The sequence below is a fragment of the Tursiops truncatus genome, chromosome 18 (genome assembly GCF_011762595.2).
Source record: "Tursiops truncatus isolate mTurTru1 chromosome 18, mTurTru1.mat.Y, whole genome shotgun sequence".
In the NCBI taxonomy this organism is placed as follows: domain Eukaryota; kingdom Metazoa; phylum Chordata; class Mammalia; order Artiodactyla; family Delphinidae; genus Tursiops; species Tursiops truncatus.
In genome coordinates this window covers 20,478,118-20,499,328 of record NC_047051.1, presented here as the reverse complement: position 1 = coordinate 20,499,328, position 21,211 = coordinate 20,478,118, and the positions used below count along the sequence as shown (strand labels likewise).

General features: G+C 35.4%; 1 protein-coding gene and 1 non-coding gene across 2 annotated transcripts in view; one reads left to right on the top strand and one right to left on the bottom strand.

Annotated features, from left to right (window-relative positions):
* Window positions 1-20,908, top strand: part of LRRC63 (leucine rich repeat containing 63) — a 41,286-nt gene extending 20,378 nt beyond the window's left edge. The window contains exons 6-9 of the mRNA XM_019936419.3: window positions 2,070-2,206; window positions 8,462-8,545; window positions 10,091-10,330; window positions 20,665-20,908. Of these exons, the coding sequence (XP_019791978.2) occupies window positions 2,070-2,206; window positions 8,462-8,545; window positions 10,091-10,330; window positions 20,665-20,908 (705 nt within the window). The remainder of the gene's footprint in view (window positions 1-2,069; window positions 2,207-8,461; window positions 8,546-10,090; window positions 10,331-20,664) is intronic.
* Window positions 10,961-11,032, bottom strand: TRNAE-CUC (transfer RNA glutamic acid (anticodon CUC)). The gene has a single exon. It is a non-coding gene; the product is annotated as a tRNA-Glu (tRNA).
* Window positions 20,909-21,211: the final 303 nt, after the last annotated feature.

Here is a 21,211-nt window from a genome sequence, read left to right as displayed (position 1 = left end):
CGAAGATTCAAGTTACTAATATTAGGAGTGAAGGATGGGGTATCATACCAACCTTACAGAAAAATTTTTTAAAGATTTTAAGAAAATACTACAAATAACTGTATACCAGCCAACTAGATAATGTAGATGAAGTGGACACATATTTAGGAAGACACAAGAATGGACTCAAGAATAAATAGAAAACCTGAATGGTTCTGTAAAAAAAGAAAGAGTTTCAGTAGTAATTTTAAAACTTTCCTCAAAGCAAAGTCCAGGATCAGATAGCTCCATTGGCGAATGCTGCCAGATGTCTTAAAAAGAATTAACACCAATCCTTTACAAACTCTTATGAAAAATTGGAGAAAACGTTCTCATTCAAACTATTAAACCAGTAATACCCTGATACCAAAACTAGACAAAGATATGGAAAGAAAAGCAAACTATAGAACAATAGCTCATGAATATAGATGCAATAATCCTCAACAAAATGCTAGTAAACCAAATTCAGCAACATATAAAGAGGATTTTCCACCATAACCAAGTGAGATCTATTCCAGGAATGCAAGGTTGGTTAAACATACAAAAATCAATCAATGCGATTCCACATTAATATAGTAAAGGGTTAAAAAAAACTATACAATTATATCAACAGAGACAGAAAAATCATTTTACAAAATCCAACATCCTTTCATGACAAGAACACTCAACATCTATGAATAGAAGGGGGCATCCTCAACTTGATAAAGGGTGTCTACAAAAAACCCACAGCCAATACCATACTTAAAGGTGAAAAACTGAAAATTTTCTTCCTAAGATCAGGAACAAGATGAAGATGTCTACTCGTGTCACTGTGTATTGTATTGGAGTTTCTAGCCAAGACAATTAGACAAGAAAAAGAAGTAAAAGGCATTCACACTAAAAAGGAAGGAGTTTAAACTATCTTTTGTTGTAGCTGATACGGTCTTATATATAGAAATCCTAAGGCATTCACTAAAAACTATTAGAACTAATGAGTGAGTTAATCAAGGGTGCAGTGTACAAGATCAATATACAAAAATCAATTGTATTTCTACATACTAGCAACAAACAATTCTGACAAAATTAATAAAGCAAATCTACTTACACGAAAAAGAAGAAAATACTTAGAAGTTTAACAAAAGCACAAAACTTATACTGTGAAAACTACAGAGCATTGTTAAAAGAAATTAAAGAAGACATAATTATATGACAAGACATCCCATGTTCATGGATCTGAAAACTTAACATTGTTAAGATGGCAATACTTGCAAATTGATCTACAGATTCATTGCACTCTCTATGAAAATTACAACTTGCCTTTTTTTCAGAATTTGACAGGCTGATCCTAAAGTTCATATGGAATTGCAAGGGATTTCAAATAGCCAAAACAATCTTGAAAAGAAAAAACAAACTTGGAGGACTTAAACTTTCTGATGGCAAGAATAAGCATGCTCTACTCCACCAATTTTAAATCTTCATGATATAAAAAGTTTTAATTTAATGTTAAAGAGAGCTAATGTAAAAGCTTGTTAAGATTCACTAGAGAGGAAGAAATATATAAATCAAGCAAAGATTGTGGATTTAAATGGCATACTCTATTTTTAAATTTCATATGAAAAATCAGTTATTTACAAATTACTGTGATATCAGAGTGAATCAAGCTGGCTATGATATCAGACACCCCATGATTGCTGCAGTTAATTCCACTTATTTTCTTGATTCTGCAGGTATCTCCTACATTCCTCATTCTTGACATTCCTCATTCTTGGTTGTCTCTTATGAAACCGTGAGCTTGATCAAATAGGATGATTTTCCCATTTAGAAAAGGAACATTCTTGAGTCAAGGGTATATGAGTACAGTAGCTGCACTATCTTACCATATCATACATATGAATGCTGGTTAGTTATTTTCAAGGCTTACCAAAGGTATTTATTGAGATATATGACACAGCCAATTAGTGTTACCATACTGATTTGACTGCATTAGTTCAAAGGGTTTATAAAATGTAAAAAATAAGGATTCGCACACTTTAGTATTCTACTCATGCTTATTTCTCTTTTCCATTCTTCAGATATTTTGTCTTAAAAATTTACAAATACTGAATCTGAGAAATAATCCTATCAAAGAAATCCCTTCTACAATTCAACAACTTAAGTTCCTTAGAACTTTCAACATCGCCTTTAATTTGATTACTACGCTTCCACCTGGGTAAGGTTGATAGTCTGAGATTCTAAACATAGAAAATAAAGAGCATATAATTTAGAAAAGGATCAATTTCCCTTCTGAAAGCAGCTAGCTACTTTTTAGCCATTTGATAATTTTTATTCAGTTCCAGTTAGCTGATTTGCTTCTAATTATTGTGTTAAAAAAAAAAAAAACTACCAGCTACATAGATGGCAATTAATCTGGGGCTAGTAAATACATATCTAGACATCCATTATCTAAGTATGGATTAAATCATATAAAGAAGCTCAGGTGAGAAACTTACACCTATCCCTTGGTAACCTTTTTGGATATCGAAAGAACTCTGAACTTGGAATTAAGAATTCTAGCCTTGGGACTTCCCTGGTGGCGCAGTGGTTAAGAATCCGCCTGCCAATGCAGGGAACATGGGTCTGGGCCCTGGTCTGGGAAGATCCCACATGCAGTGGAGCAACTACGCCCGTGTGCCACAACTATTGAGCCTGTGCTCTAGAGCCCACAAGCCACAACTACTGAAGCACGTGTGCCTAGAGCCCGTGCTCCGCAACAAGAGAAGCCACTGCAATGAGAAGCCCACACACCACAACAAAGAGTAGCCCCTGCTTAACACAACTAGTGAAAGCCTGCATGCAGCAGTCAAGACCCAATGCAGCCAAAAATAAATAAATAAATTTATTTTAAAAAAAAACATCGAGAAAAAAAAGAATTCTAGACTTTTAACTTCAAAGTTGAGAATTATCTATTTGATCTGGAGAAAGACACAACCATTCTAGGCCTCAATTTCCTAACCTATGAACTAAGAAATTACCTGTATGATGTCTAAGATCCTTTAAACTCTGATAGGAATGTTTATATCCAGGCATAAAAGAGATGGATTTTTTCCCCACATATGGACTGGTAATTATTTAAAGGCTTAATGAAAGTTTTGAACCAAAACCTTAACCAAATGCCAAAACAAGATATCTCTTCCAGTTAGATTTTAACAAATTGAACGTAGGTTAAGGGCAAAAAGTTAAGAGCACAGGGACTCTTCAACAGTTTAACATTTTGCAAAAGAAGGTTCTTATAGTAATTAAGAAAGTGCATCAAAATTCATTTATAAAACTGTTCATCCAGCATTGTTTGTAATTAACAATCCAAGATCTACATTAAAACACTGTAAAACTATTCATTTTGAAAAATTAAAAAGTATATAAAAATTATATCATTTCTGTGTAAAAACGCTTATATACACATCACACATTACACATAAAATGTATTTAAAAAGAAAGAATAAATACTAAGTAAAGATATTGCATTATGAGTTTTATTTTTGTTTGACTCATCTATCTTTCCAGAGTAACATAAAGTGTACTGCCTTGATTCCCTGCCTGGATACTAGAATCAGCCATTTCTCTTAAGAAACCCTATTTCCTTTTTATTGGAGGATGGTATTTAAAAAACAAGATCTGGGTGCTGTATATTCCCACTGCTATTGGGATGATATTGCTTCTAGACACTCTCAGTGGACAGAGATAGATAATTTATGTATGTATACTAATCTGTGTACACACATATCTATAATTGTTTCTGTGTATACACACACACACATACATCTATGTACACACACCTCACTCCCTGAAGTTATGAAGCCATAACTGTAACAAAAGTTTAAAAAAAAATGCTCTTATCTTTTTCTCAGTGGATACCAGGAGGAAAATGACATAGAAAATTACTACTTTTAACTAACAGAATCAAAGTTTTGCCTTGTTTTGGTTCAGTTTGATTTAATTAGCCAGCATGTTCTTTGGGAAAGAGAAGCTGTTTGGAATAAAGAATTTAAGAACATACTTGTGAACACTGAAGTAAGAGCTGATTCTAAAAATGCACAAATTTATTTTCCCATATTGGTATTGATTAAAGATAGGGACTGAATTACTTTGTATCCATATACCTGAAGAACAGGGAGTACTAATTTGATTTCATACTGACTTGGATAAACTACTTAACTTCTTATAGCTTCCTTTTTTTTTTTTTACAGTTCTTTTTTTTAAAAATATCTTTATTGGAGTATAATTGCTTTACAATGTTGTGTTAGTTTCTGTTGTACAACAAAGTGAATCAGCTATAAGTATACATATATCCCCACAGCCCTTCCCTCTTGAGCCTCCCTCCCATCCTCCCTATCCCACTCCTCTAGGTCATCACAAAGCATGAAGCTGATCTCCCTGTGCTATGCAGCAGCTTCCCACTAGCCATCCATTCTACATTTGGTAGTGTATATATGTCAATGCTACTCTCTCACTTTGTCCCAGCTTCCCCTTCCCCCCACCCCCCCACATTTTCTAAGACTGTGTCTTTATCCCTGCCCTGCCACTAGGTTCATCAGTACCATTTTTTTTAGATTCCATACACCTGTGTTAGCATACAGTATTTATTTTTCTCTTTCTGACTTACTTCACTCTGTATGACAGACTCTAGGTCCATCCACCTCACTACAAATAACTCAATTTCGTTCCTTTTATGGCTGCGTAATATTCCATTAATATGTGTGCCACATCTTCTTTATCCATTCTTCTGTCAATGGACACTTAGGTTGCTTCCATGTCCTGGTTAGTGTAAATAGTGCTGCAATGAACATTGTGGCACATGTCTCTTTTTGAATTATGGTTTTCTCAGGGTATATGCCCAGTAGTGGGATTGCTGGGTCATATGGTAGTTCTATTTTTAGTTTTTTAAGGAACCTCCATACTGTTCTCCATAGTGGCTGTATCAATTTACATTCCCACCAACAGTGCAAGAGGGTTCCCTTTTCTCCACATCCTCTCCAGCATTTATTGTTTGTAGATTCTTTTGATGATGGCCATTCTGACTGGTGTGAGGTGATACTTCATTGTGGTTTTGATTTGCATTTCTCTAATAATTAGTGATGTTGAGCATCTTTTCATGTGTTTGTTGGCAATCTGTATGTCTTTGGAGAAATGTCTATTTAGGTCTTCCACCCGTTTTTGGATTGGGTTGTTTGTTTTTTTGATATTGAGCTGCATGTGCTATTTGTATATTTTGGAGATTAATCCTTTGTCAGTTGCTTCATTTGCAAATATTTTCTCCCATTCTGAGGGTGTATTTTCATCTTGTTTATGGTTTCCTTTGCTGTGCAAAAGCTTTTAAGTTTCACTAGGTCCCATTTGTTTATTTTAAATTTTATTTCCATTACTCTAGGAGGTGGGTCAAAAAAGATCTTGCTGTGGGCTTCCCTGGTGGCGCAGTAGTTGAGGGTCTGCCTGCCGATGCAGGGGACACGGGTTCGTGCCCCGGACCAGGAAGATCCCATGTGCTGCGGAGCGGCTGGGCCCGTGAGCCATGGCTGCTGGGCCTGCGTGTCCGGAGCCTGTGCTCCGCAGTGGGAGAGGCCACAGCAGCGAGAGGCCTGCGTACCACAAAAAAAAAAAAAAAAAGATCTTGCTGTGATTTATGTCAAAGAGTGTTCTGCCTATGTTTTCCTCTAAGAGTTTTAGAGTGTCTGGCCTTATATTTAGGTCTTTAATCCATTTTGAGTTTATTTTTGTGTATGGTGTTAAGAAGTGTTCTAATTTCATTCTTTTACATGTAGCTGTCCAGTTTTCCCAACTCCTCTTATTGAAGAGGCTATCTTTTCCCCATTGTATATTCTTGCCTCCTTTGTCAAAGATAAGGTGACCGTATGTGTGTGGGTTTATCTCTGGGCTTTCTATCCTGTTCCATTGATCTATATTTCTGTTTTTGTGCCAGTACCATACTGTCTTGATTACTGTAGCTTTGTAGTATAGTCTGAAGTCAGGGAGCCTGATTCCTCCAGCTGTTTTTCTTTCTCAAGTTTGCTTTGGCTAGTTGTGGTCTCTTGTGTTTCCATACAAACTGTAAAATTTTTTTGTTCTAGTTCTGTGAAAAATTCCATTGGCAATTTGACAGGGATTGCACTGAATCTGTAAATTGCTTTGGGTAGTATAGTCATTTTCACAGTGTTGATTCTTCCAGTCCAAGGACATGGTATATCTTTCCATCTGTTTGTATCATCTTTGATTTCTTTCATCAGTGTCTTATAGTTTTCTGCATACAGGTCTTTTCCCTCCTCAGGTAGGTTTATTCCTAGGTATTTTATTCCTTTTGAACACTCCCATTTACTACTGCAAGGAATCAAGGTAGCTTCCATTTTTTAAATCTGTAAATAATATTAACAATATTGCTGTGGTCCAATGAAAGACCATTCTAAACTGCCACAAACACATAGTAGGCTCTCAATAAGTAATATTTATGTTGCTGTGGTGGTGATTAATGTTATGACATGCAAATATTAATGCTAGCACAATCTTCCAAGCCAACAGCAAGCGTCTAGTTTAAGCATCTCATTGCTCAATGATGTGCTGATAAATAAAACAATGAAATAAATGTAAAACATTCTATACACCCTGAAAATTGTGATAGATTTGTTGCTATCAAACCAAACTAAGGCTGTCTAAACAAATGTGCTCTCTAAAATCGTATATAGATGAGATAAATTTCAACTCTAGAGCCTATGAAATTTCTTAATTAGCTTTCTCAGTGCTGTCTACAAGCTCAATTAAACATCACAATCAACAGGAATTTATCAGCAGTGAAAGCCTAGAACCAGACTAGTTTGCTTGTACTGAAGTAATAAGGGAATACAAAATGACTCTAGAAACTGCCTAAGGCAAGAAAATGAAATAACATAATTTTGAATTAAAAAAAATGGAACAGAACTAATATTTTCTTTACAGAGGTGGAAAAAAAGTCTGAGATGAACACTGAACTGAAAAGTTTTTTTTTTGCTTTTCTATTCAATCTCATTACTTTCTCAGAGCAAATGATTTTATATTAACTGGGGTCACCATACCTTTTATTCAATTGTGATTTCATAAGCACTTTTGATGTGCTAGGCACTGGCCAAAGCACTGGATATACAGAAATGTAAAATAGAATCCTTGGCCTCCAGAATGTCATAGTTTAGGAGACACTTATTACACAGTGTGATAAATTCTATGATAGTTGTAAGCAGAGAAGTACAGAAGAGGCAGCTCACCTATTCTGAAAGATGCAGGAAGAGTTCCTTGGAAGAGGTAACATCTAAGCCAAGACTTAAAAAATGAAAGACACTGATCAAATTTGGGGGAACTGGAGATATGTGAGAACTGGGCTAATTCAGGGAAATTCAGCAAATAAATTCTGGGCCTGAGGTGAATGTCGGGTAGTGTGAGAGGTGAGTCGGACGAGTAGTCTGGGGACAGATCATGAGGACCATTATAATCCACACTAAAATAGTATGAAGTTAATGAAATATTGTGCTCATGATGCCTTAGTTAATAATCATGCAAGTAATTTTTCATCCTTTAAGGAAAACAGGAAGGTATTTGAGAAGAGCATTCACAAAGAGGGGAATATTTACTAGGGATTTTGGTAAATGTCATACTTCAATTCCAGTCTCCAAGAAGCAACTCCCACTCCCACCCCCCAGGAGACAGGACTCTCTGCGTTAGCCTTTGTGTTCTTTGGTTCTTACTTTTAAGTACTTTGCTTAATGGAAAGAAAGACCAAAGATATTTCACCAGGAAAATCTTAATGCAACTGCACTGGGTTGAATGGTGCCCTTCAAAAATTCATGTCCATGCAGAACCTTAGAATGTGATCTTATTTGGAAATAGGATCTTTGCAGATGTAACTAGTTAACATGAGGTCATACTGGATTAGGGTGGGATTAGGGTGGGTTCTAAATCCAATAAATGGTGTCCTTATAAGAAGGCCATGTGAAGACAAAGGTGGAGATTGGAGTTATACTGCCATGAACCAAGGAACACCAAGGATGGCTGGCAACCACCAGAAGAGGGGCAAGGGACAGTTTCTCCCTCAGAGCCTCCAGGGGAACCAACTCTGCCAACCCCTTTATTTCAGACTTCTGGCCTCCTGTATTGTGAGAGAATAAATTTCCGTTGCTTTAAGCCACCCAGATTGTGCTATTTGTTATGTCAGCCCTAGGGAACTAATACAGGTGGTTTTTTCTAGATGGGGCTTTACCAACTCTAAACATTTCAAACCAGTCTTAAGGGATAGATGAATCATTTTTAGGAAATTTCATTGTAATTATACCATCTATAATAAAAAAAAGTCTATAAGTTGAAAAATCTTAGAAAAATACAGTTTCTCTATGCTTCTATTTACTGACGAATTCAATTCTTTATTAATGCCCAGTAATGGTAAACATATAATCATTTTCTCTTTCTATTTAAGGTTATTTTGCTTGTTTAATCTTGAGGAACTTGATATTTCCTACAATAGTATTGCTTTTATTCCAAATGAAATCCAGAAACTCAGGTATTTTGGAAGTAGTAAGTACCCGTAAGACATATGCCCCTTAAGGATATATTAGGTGATGATTGTGATGGATAAAATTGAGTCCTTTCATTTATTCAATAGCCATAAAACATAATATGTGAAGCATAAGGTTTACCAAAATGTAAACTGAATGACTGGTGTTTAGCATTTTTAAGACATAACATTTTCAGTGATTATTTAAAAGCTAGTATTGATGACCACCTTAACAGAATGACAAGCTGCTTTTGTCCATTTATCCATGTGTGCACCTGTAATTCTTTTCAGTTGATTTTTTTGTAAGGAAATACATATACACAAAATGCTAGTAATACACAGTGCTTTAATACTAAGATCTGATTCTCGTACTAATTTCTAAAAAGTCTCTGAAGTTGATCTCTGACCTTCTAGGTCAGTACCATACTATTTTGATTATGACTTTAGAATAATTTTAATAAGTAGTATGGAGATTGTTTTTCAATAATAGCCTCAACTAGTCTCTTTAGATTATGATCTTTAAGATCATTTAATATCATTCTAAGCCCCTCCTCCCCCCAAAAACATACAATTGTGTTGCTACTATGAATGTAATATTTTCTGTAATTTCCATTTCTAGTTGACTATCACCAGTCAGAATAGAGAAATAAAGAATGCAACAGAAGAGAAAAGAGCTATTTACTTCTTTACACTTTAAAATCAAACTATGTAAAAAATTATCTTAGTTCTGATTGAGTTTTACTAGATTTTATTTGGTTTCTAGGAGCATTACCTTATCTTCAGTAAAATGAGATCATTTTGTTTCTAATATTTATACCAATTATTTAATTTCCTGTGTAACAATCTTTGTACTTTAATAGAATGCAGCCTGTTCACATCTGTTATAATTTTTTACCTTCCGTTTTACTTTGTATTTACTATTTATTCACTTTCTCCTTTTCATATTTCTTTTTTTTGGTGGGGGAGATTTTTTTTCAGGATTCTATCTGTTCTCTTTTTTTCTCCCTTGTTAATTTTGGAACTCCATTGGACTTTCTGAGTCTATTAGAGGCTATCTTTCCTTCCCCAAAATTTACAAACACATTTTTCTTTAATCTTTTATAAAAGCAAGATAAAAGCTTCCCCCAGCATGATGGTCTGTTTCCCCACTGCTGCCTTCCACCAATAGTTGAGACCTTTACCTGAATGAAAAAAAGTACGTGTTAATGTTTAATTTGCCTATGAAAATAAATTCTTTCTTTGTATCACTGTACTATACTATATTATATTTTATGTAGTATAACATTCATTCTTCTGTTTGTGATTATTTCTTTTTCCATAGCGATGACTTGTTGCAAAGACCCAAAATATGTGCTTTAACTCTACTATTTACACAAATGCACTTAATTCCATGATAATATATTGGTTTGGTTGCTTTTTAGTTAATTCTCTTGATTTTTAAGGAAATACTTAACACATATTTTATTACTACTAAGTTTTATACCAATTTTTGGGAACATTGGGACAGATGTCTTCTTCTATCTTTTAAAATATGGTTTCCTTTATTTGCAGATCACTTGAAACATTGATCGTTGATGGAAATGAACTGACTAGTTTTCCACATGCAATTTTGAAGCTTAACCTGAAAAAAGTCCTATTTGAGAATAATTTCACTCATCCTAGTTTTTGGAAAGAGAATTCTATGAATAGTCCACAACATCTTACTCAACTTACTTCTTTGTTCTTTTTAAAGAATAATCTGCATAAATATTATAATGTGATCCCAGTGGAAATTCAAAAGTTACTAAAATGGTGAGCAAATTCTGAAGCTCTTTTTACCAAGACACACTTTTAAGTGTTTAAAATCTTTATTACAGGGCCAGATGATAGTTTTACTGTACACACACACACACACCACCACACACCAAAACATCTATGCAATCTTTCAGACTGCTCCTTCTGGCTCTTCAGGCATAATGTTGTAGTCTGGATTCAGCCCACCTTCTCAAGTTACTACTTAAATCCAATGTGAGGTACAGATTGCTGAGGTATAGCTGGCAATATCTATACAGTTGTAGTGTAAGTCTTTTCTACGAACCCCTAAGGACAAAGAAGGGGATTCTTCCAGAAAAAGATTGTTTAGTGCCAGGCACACTATGAAGGGAAATGCTTTATTCTCCTCTAACTTCACAGAGACGAGGAATAGAGCAGACACACCCAGGGCAACTTCTCTTCCTCAGGGGTTGAAAGCCAGTGTGGGCATTATTGCCTCTCTCAGGACTAGGATTCTCAAAGCCCACACACTATGAGTCCACTCAGGCTCACCTCTTATTTCCTTTCAGATGGTGTAAAACTATTTTTTCTGCACTACCGATGATCAGTGCTTGTATTACTGATATAACTTTTTTTTTTGGCTGTGCTGCATGGCTTGCGGGATCTTTGTTCCCTGACCAGGAATTGAACCCAGGCCACAGCAGTGAGAGTGCTGAGTCCTAACCACTGGACCACCAGGGAATTCCCTGATATAACAAATATTTGTTGTATGTCTAAGTAAAATGGTTTTCCAGGAGTATATTAGTCAACAATATTGATTGAATAAAAGACAGAAAAGCTGAACAGACTAGTAACCATTGGAGAAACTGAAAAAGTAATTAAAAATCTATCAATAAAAAAAGGAACCAGGTGCCAAAGTTTTCGATTTTAATGCACTATGTCAATGTTCATGAGTTTGAATGCACATGAGAAAGTAAGAAAATCACCAAGGACAAAAACATTTAAAAAGAATTAAAACCTAACTAGTGACTGTAAACATATATGGGACCAAGAGATTTGAATTCACCACAAAGTAGGGAAGCTGAACATGGTATTCCTGGGTGAAATCTGTACCGCCAAAGGGGCTGGTGGCCCCAGAGCAGTGAGTACTTCTCTTTCAGCAGAACAAATGTTTTTGAGAGAAACATCCTCAATTTAGACATTAAAGATTCCAGAAAATTAATTTCAAATGAATATTATCTCAAAATTAAGACTTTCAAATACATGAGGAAATAAACCACCAAGAGTAAAAATTAGCACAATTAACAGATACGAATCTCCAAGGATCTAAGATATTAGAATTGTTGACAGAATATGAATTACCTACCTTAAGAGTGTAAAGAAGTAAGATATAATTTTTAAAATGGTTAAGGAATAAAAGACCATCAAATATGACCACGAAAATATGAGAAAGAAATTTTAAACACAATTAAATTCTAGAGACTAAAAGTGTAATAGTTGAAATTGGTGCGTGGGTTTAACAGACATTATCCATATATGAAGAGAAATCTGGAGAAATTATATGTGGACAGGAGGCAAAGAGACATGGACAGTAAAAGGAGAAAATTTAACATATCCTTAGAGTCCCAGAGAATGTTGGGAGTCATTGTTCAATGAGGTAGTGACTGTAAATTCTCAGAAGTGATGAAAGGAGTGAATTCACAGAGACTGAACACTCTACACAAGCCAAGTAAAACACCTTGTGGTGAAAGTGAAGAACACCAAAGACTTAGAAATCAGCTGGAAAGAAAGTCACTTACAAAGAACAACAAATAAACTGCTAGCAACAGTGGAACAATAACTGAAGAAATGTTATTCAGCCCAGCAAAACTAACTTTCAAGAACAAGGGAGAAAAACGGATTTTCAGATAATAAAACAGAGAATTTATTCCCCACAGATTTTCACTTTAGTGAAATGAAACTTGCAACGAATGTGCATCAGAAAGAAGGAAGATAACTCCAGAAGTATGTTCTGAGATGTAAGAAGGGATGGAGGGAAAAGAAATTAAACAAGTATGATCTCTACGATCTATAAAGTAATAGTAACAACAAAGTCTATGGTGTGGTGTTAAAAAGAAGATGTAACTAAAATCAGACATCAAACAGTTAGAAATGTGATTTTTAAAAAGATACCTTTTATGATAGCAATAAAAAACATAATGTACCTAGGAATACATCAAGTGAAGTATGTCCAAGATATTTATAGAGAAAAAGATTACAACTTTACAAAAAGGTAAAGAAGGCTGAATGAAATGGGAGAGATACACACACTCAGGTATAATAAGATTTAATACCAAAAATCTATCAGTTCTGGGCTTCCCTGGTGGCGCAGTGGTTGAGAGTCTGCCTGCCGATGCAGGGGACACGGGTTCGTGCCCCGGTCCGGGAAGATCCCACATGCCACGGAGCAGCTGGGCCCGTGAGCCATGGCCGCTGAGCCTGCGCGTCCGGAGCCTGTGCTCCGCAACGGGAGAGGCCACAACAGCAAGAGGCCCACGTACAGCAAAAAAAAAAAAAATATATATATATATATATATGTATAAATACATATAGATATAGATAGATATAGAGATATATAGATAGAGATATATAGAGAGAGATATAGATATATATATATCAGTTCTCCCCAAATAGAGCTATAGATTCAATGCAATTCTGGTCAAAATCTGAACAGAATTTTCTGAGACACTTGATAAGCTGATTATAAAATGTGTACGGAAAAGCAGACACCCCAAAATAGCCAAAGCAAGCCTGAAAAAGGAGCCTAACATTAGGGACTTGCCTATCAGATAGAAAGACTTATAAAATTAGAGAAATACAGTTGATATTACACGCAAGGAAAGACAATCCAACCAATGAAGAATACATAGCTCAGTTATGTTCTCATGTACATGTGAAACTTGACGTTGGACAAAAAATAGCACTGTGGATCAGTAGGGAAAGGAGAGACTTTTCAATAAATGACACTGAAACATCTGATCATCTATAAGTGAGAAGTATATAATTATGTTTCTGCTATGTATATGTTACCATCATTTACAAAATCATTTCCAGTTGGATTAATGACTTAAATATGAAAAGCAAAATTTTAAAGCCTTAACAAGCAAGTATAGGAGACTATCTGTATGACTTCAAGGTAGAGAAAGATACCCTAAACAAACCTCGAAAATATAGACAGTAAAGCAAAGTTTCATAAATTTGACAAAAGATGTTTCTACATAATATTATAAACATCAATAATATTAAGAGGCAAGCTATTAACTGAAAGAAGATGTTGCAATGCTTATAACTGTTTAAACATATATCTCCCACAAATCAGTAAGAAAAGATATAACCCATAGGAATGTGGTTAAATGATAGGAATATGCAATTCACGGAAGACAATACACAGATAGATGATAAACATAAAGAGTGTTAAATCTCTCTAGTAACCAAGGAACTGCAATGTAAAATAGCAACAATAGGGTTTTTTACCTGTTTTATCAAAATTAAAAAGATTGATATTAAGTGTTGCCCTTGCATGCCCAGAAACAAGATTCTCATGCACCATTGGTGGCACTGTCAAGTTGGTGGAAGTTTTGTGGAAGGTTAATTTGACAGTATCTTACATATTCCTTAAAACAGAAATTTAAATTTTAGTAATATGTCTTATAGAAATAGGTATATGTGAATACACAGTTAGGCAGAGGGATAACTGCAGACTAAGTGAGCATCAATAAAAAAGTGGTAAGATAAAATGGTGTATCCGTATTTTGGAACATTATGGTGCTGTTAATAAGAATGAAATAAAACAAACACATACACAAGAGAGATTCCATTTATGTAGAGAAGAGTCATGTGTCTGGGAGCTAGAGGGAACACCACCAATATGAGCTTCAGTTATTCTGCAAAGGGGAGTTAGAATGATTTAAAGGAGGAATAAAGGGGAAATTCTGTGCTTTTTTTCCTGTATGCGTCTATATTTTTTTGGAAATTTTACAAGGATGGGTTTTCATGTAAATAAAAAGTGACAAATGAATTACAAACAAAAGGGGCTAGAGAAGGAAAGATTACAACTACAGCTGGGAAAATAGGGAAAAGATTTAGGAATGAAACGGTGTTTGAAAAGAGTCTTAGAAGAACAGGTAAAATTTATATATTTGGAAATATGTGTTGTATTGAAGAGACATTCCAGGAAGAGGGAACCAAATGGGGAAATGAACCGAAGCTGAGTAAAATTAGGAACGTGGGCAAAGAGAAAAAGTGAATGTCCAGCCAGAACAAAACATCTATGAAGAGTAGCAAAAGTAAGTTTAAAAAGGAAGGTTGGAGCTAGCTTATGGAGACCACTGATGAGGTCTCTTCTTTAGGCCATGCGAGCCACTGCAGGTGATAGCAGCAGACCTGGCAGTAGTGTCGAAGATGGATTGGGTAGCGGAAGGCTGGGTGGAGCTCACTTAAAGCGCTCTTGTTAACTGGTAAGGGGAGATTAAACCAAAGTAATGGGCATAGGAGTAAATGGGTAGGAAATGACACAAGACAAATTATGAAGGTAAAATGAACTCAACGGCTGCCTGAGTATGTGAGGCAAGTAAAAGAGGGAGGAGTAAAAACGATGAGGGGTTCAATCTCATCGAGGACAACTGTCATATTAATAAAGATAGAAACAACGAAGGAGGCGTTTGTCACCCAACCCCACCCTCACCCTCTAACGTCTACTCTTGGCTTTGATCCTTAATTTCCAACCTCCGTCCCGAGTACTATGTTTGCTGGGTCTGAATGGTGGCTCAGCTCTGGGCTCTGTACAATGTCTGCTCCTAGGCTACTCCAAGCCCAGCTTCTGCCGCCACCCCAGTGATTTGGGCCCTACCCATTAGCAGCTGTGAGCTTCTTTTTTGACTCCTACAACTTCTCTTTGCATTTTGCCTCCCTGTGTCTCTACCTGCATTCTATCACCTCAATCAGACAGAGAATCTGCCTTTGTTGAGAGTTGGGTTAAAAGACTCACGTTCCATAGGATTTTACCTCAACTTCCTTGCGCACGAGAATGATAGAAATGTTTACTTAGAGATATAGACTAAAGTTTCAAAAGTATTACTCAGTTCCACTAAACTATAAAGCCTTGATCATACTTAATACTTGGAAGTCATCTTTACTAGAGATAACTCAGTATGTTTTTTTTAACATCTTTATAGCCTTCCATTTTTCATTATTGTGCAAAAGTCTTTGAATTTTTTGATAAAATTATATTAAATATTGCAATTTAATTTTCCATGTGATTTGATTAGTACCAGCGTATTTTCTCAAGTACATATCACTTACTTGGGGACAGCAATAGAACTATTTAGTTAGAGGAAATAAGGAAATAACAACTCAGGCCACTAAACTCCCTTATTCTGAAGATGACATTCCTCAAGAGTTTAGGTGACCTGCTCAACCAAATTTTCTTCTCTTTAAAATAATTTCATCTTTTATCAACACAAGTATTTAGTTTAAAAGATCAAATGTTTACTACAGGTCTTTCCATGAAAATCACCCCTGCCCGCATCTCTATCCCCCTTCACTCTTTACCTCCAGAGTCACCTATTGCCAAACTCTTTTTGCAGTTCTCCCCTGGGTGTTTGCGCTCGTATTTTTTAAATTTTATTTTCAATTGTGGTAAAATACACATGACACAGAATTTACCATCTTGGTCGTTTTAAAGTGTACTGTTTAGCAATCAGCATATTTTTATTTCTGTGCATCCAATCTCCAGAAGTCTTTTCAACTTGGCAAAACTGGAATCGGTCTTTATACCCATAAAAGAACAACTCCCCACTTCCCCCTCCCCCTAGCCCGTGGAAAACAGCCTTCTACTTTCTGTCTCTATGAGTTTGACGACTCCAGAAACACCCCATATAAGTGGAATCATGCGATATTAGTCTGTTTTTGTGATGAGCTTATTTCACTTAACATGATGTCCTCAAGGTTCATCCATGCTGTAGCATGTGTCAGAATTTCCTTCCTTTTAAAAGTTGAATAATATTCCATTGTACGGATACACCACATTTTGTTTATCCATTCATCTGTTGAAGGACATTTGCATTGCTGCCACCTTTTGGCTATTGTGAATACTGCTCTGAACATGGTTGTACAAATACCTGCTTTCCATTTTTCTATTTCCAGAAGTGAAATTGCTGTAATTGAATTTTTAATTTTCTGAGGAACAGCAACACTGCTTTTTATAGAGGCTGCACCTTTCTACATTCCCACCAGCAGTGCACAGGGTTCCAATTTCTTCACATCCTCTCCAACACTTATGTTCTGTTTTGCTTCTGTTTTTGTTTTTTATATTGGCCATCCTAATGGGTGTGAGGTGGGATCTCACCGTGGTTCTCACTGCATTTCTCTAATTATCAGTGGTGCTGAGTATCCTTTCATGTGCTTTTTGGCCATCTGTGTATCTTCTTTGAAGAAATGTCTATTCAGGTCCTTTGCCTATTTTTAAATTGGATTGTTTGTGTTTTCTCTTGTCAAGTTGTAGTTGCTTATATATTTTGGATATTAACCCCCTTTAAAATACAATTTACAAATATTTTCCCCCATTCAGTCAGTTGCCTTTTCCCACTGTTGATGGTGTCCTTTAATGAACAAAAGTTTTTAATTTTGCTGAAGTACAACTTAATCTATTTTTTCTTTTGTTTCCTGTGCTTTTGGTGTCATTTACAAGAAGTTATTACCAAATCTAATGTCATGAAGCTTTTCCCCATATATACATATTTTTTTTAATTAATTTATTTATTTTTGGCTGCTTTGGTTCTTTGTTGCTGTGCGCAGGCTTTCTCTAGTTGCGGCGAGCGGGGGCTACTCTTTGTTGCGGTGCGTGGGTTTCTCATTGCAGTGGCTTCTCTTGTTGCAGAGCACGGGCTCTAGGCACGCGGGCTTCAGTAGTTGTGGCTGGCGGGCTCTAGAGCACAGGCAGTAGTTGTGGCGCACAGGCTTAGCTGCTCCGTGGCATGTGGGATCCTCCCGGACCAGGGCTAAAACCCGTGTCCCCTGCATTGGCAGTTAGATTCTTAACCACTGCCCCACCTGGAAGTCCCTCCCTATATTTTTTTCTAAGAGTTTCATAGTTTTAGCTCTTACAGTTAGGTTTTTGATCCAGTTTGAGTAAATTTTTGGATATGGCGTGAGTAAGGGTCCAACTTCATTTTTTTAATGTGGGATATTCAGTTTTCCCAGGACCATTTGTTGAAAAGACTGTCCTTTCCCCACTGAATTGTCTTGGCACACTTACTGAAAATCATTTGACCATCTATATGAGGATTTATTTTGGAGCTGCCTCTATATTTTTAAATAGCATCCTTGAGTCATTCTTCTTGTTTTTTCAATTTTAGCTATCATCTCTAAATTTCCTACTAAGCAAGATAGGTATTAGGACTCTTATCAGCCCTCATATACACCTGTCTTCTTCCTCCAACCTCACAATATAGTTATTTACAGAATGTTTAAAAGTTCAAGCATCCTATGCCTCACATTACTGGCACTCCTTATTCCTCCCCCTTCATTGCTTTAATTTTTCTCTGTAGCACTTACCATCACCTCATTTTATATTTTATCTAATTATTTTGTTTAATATCAGGCTGGTCCTCTAGTATGTAAACTCCATGAAGAGAAGAATACATGATAGTTTTGTTCATTAATGTTATCTCCAGTACCTAGGATAGTTCTGGTGACATAATGATTAATACTTCTCGAGTAAAATAATGATTTTAAGTTAAATCAATAATTATTATTTAATTATAAAATCTAAGTAATGCATAGTTAGGCTACACAGTGTACTATGAATATATTTCTTTTACTGTACAACTTTTTGTTTTTCCTAGAAAGAGTTATTGACTTTTATTCATTTACTTTGCTTTATGTGTTTATCATTAATTCTGCCATGAAAATTCTAATAGAATTATTTAAATCTTTATCAGTATGAATGTATCAGATATGGCTATCAGTCCTATTAATTTTTTTTTAATACATCATCCTGGAGCCCTGTGTCTTCCTGCCCTAATCTAGAAATGTTGTTGTCTAGATCTGGTGCACAACTGTTATTCCAAGACTTCCCTTCACTATTATCTTGGAATTTCCTTTACTATAGTCACATTGAATACCTTGTTCTTTGTTTACCTCCACATTTTGGTGAAGCCAGCCCTCCAGTGTCTCCCTGCAAAAGAATGCACGGAAATAAAAATTTAAGACCATGCGTATTTGAATATGTCTTTATTCTGCACTCAGACTTGATTGATAATTTGGCTGGGTATAAAACTCTGGGTTCAATCATTTTCTTCAGGATTTTGGAGACATTGCTTCATCATCTTCTACTTTTCTATTTTTTATTTGAGATCTACAGCTTTCTTATTCCTTATGCTTTATATATAACCTATACCTTTTTTTTGGAAGGGGAAGCTTTTTGAATCTTCTCTTTTTTTGCTAGTTGTTTAAAATTTTCATGATGATGTGCCTTTGTGAGTTTTTTTTTTTTAACTCAATGTGTTCAGTACTTGATGTATCCTTTCAATCTGGAAACTCATGTATTTTAATTCTGAGAAATTTTCTTACACTATTACTTCGAAAATTCTATCTTCTATTTTTCTGTGCTCTTTCTGGGACTATAGCAAATATTGGACCTTCTGAATTTTTCCACTTTCTTAAGGCTACCAGAATATGCCACCCCAAAATATGCTTCTTTCACATAGGTATTATTTTGAGCTTAAGGCAACTGAGATCTAGCAGATGCAGGAAAAGCTCTTTACCTCCCAGTAACTACCTTAAAATAGAACATAAATTTCCCCTTTTGGAAATTTCCATTTGTAAAATGTTTTCACACCAGGAAGAGAACTACTTCAGGAGACAACTCTTATCACCTGAAAGACTCTTAGCTGTATAACAAGACAACCCTTATTTACCATATATTTCCACCCTTTGCCTTCCCGTAACTGGGCTTCTCAGCCCAGAAGCCCAAATCCCCTTTTCCTTTGTTTAGCCTAAGATGGTATATAAGCCTCAATCATTTGACTGCTTCTTTGAGTCTCATTTCTTTGAGAAAGTCCCATGTATGTGTACATAATTAAACTGTTTTTTTCTCTTGCTAATCTGTTTGACAAGTTTAAACTGACAAATTTAATTTCCAGGGCCCCAGCCAATGAACCTAAGATGTGTAGAGGAAAAGATATTTTTCCTCTCTTACAATTCCTGGCCAGAGGAGGCTTGTTTTTTGTCTTTTTTTTTTTTTTTTTACAATATTGTATATATTTAAATTGTACAATAGGATTATTTGATATACATACACATCATGAAATGATTACAAAGATAATATTAATTAACACATCCATTGCCTCATATAGTTAACTCTTGTTTTATGAGGTGAAAACATTCAAGGTTTACTTTTAGCAAATTTCAAGTATATAATACCACATTAACTATAGTCACCATGTTGTACATTAGATCCTTAGAATGTATTCATCTTATAACTGAAAGTTTGTACCCTTTGACCTACACGTCTCCGTTTCCCTCTTCCCCCAGCCCCTGGCAACCATCACTCTACTCTTTCTATGAGTATGTACATCTTCAACCTAAGCAGAAATTGCCAAGTTGCTCCAAAGTGATTACACCAATTTATACTCCACCAATTTACATGTATCCTCACCAAACTTTGCACTATCAGACTTTTACATTTTGCCCATCTGATGATTTATGAAATGGTATTCTTTTGTTATTTTGTTTTGTATTCCCTGATTACTAATGAAATTGAGAAGCTTTACTTTTCAATGTTCTCTGGATGTTCAAGTTTCATCTTCTGTGAATAGTCCATTCATGTGCTACTCTTAATATACTAATGGGCTGATGTCTTTTTTTAACTGATTTGTGAGCATTTAAAAATATACATGGACACTAATCCTACGCTAGGTTACAACAGTCCCTTTATTTTTAAAATGATATATTTATTTTGAGTTATAAAAATAATATGTATTTATTATAGAAAATTTGGGAAATACAGAAAAACATTATGAAGAAATTTAAAATTCCCTGTGATCACATAGGAGAATAAGTCCAAGGATAATTACTGTCTTCCATTTGGGATTTGTCCTTAGGGTGTTTTCTTACTATGAATCTATACTTTTTTTGTTTTAGAGAACTAGGATTATTTTATACACATATATCTATTTTTTAGCATTTAGTTTTACACTTGTGTATGTCTTAGCTCCTCAAGGAGATGGTAAGATCGATAATGAGAAAGGCCATATTTTATACTACTTTGAGTCTTACAGAGCATCGAGCAAAATGTCTTTCCTTTAGTAGATCTGATGTTTCCTTCATTGCAGCACATCCCGATGTGAATGGTGTCATGGTCCAATGTTCGGTGAAGGTTTTCGCATCATCCGATCCTGCAATATTTTTGGAGTAACACAGTTTCCTGTTATATTTTATGTCTGTTCCTCTTCCTGCTACAGAAAAGTAAAGGAAAGCAATTTTGTTTTCAATAATGTTCCTGGTGAAAGAATATCTCTAAATCCCGAGTTGATGAATCATACAGTGATTTATGAGTCCCACTTTAAAAGCCATTAAAGTTTACGTATATAATCATTCATGTCTTTGAGAGCACAGGTTCTGTGTGGAAGATAAGTGTCTTCTCATGTGAATCCTCTTTGTAATCCTAGCTCCTAATGAAAGTCTGCGATTGTTAGGGAATCTTTGCAGAATATTTCCTTAAGAATGATTAGTAAAAAGGTCTTCGGGGATTTCAGAGAAGATCTAGAAAATTTCTTTCAGAGTATGTTTACTATAAAAAGAAAAATGTTAGAATCCTTTGCAAAAAGTATTTCTCTTACAATTGGCCTTTTTATGCATCCATTCTCAGGGATAAGATAG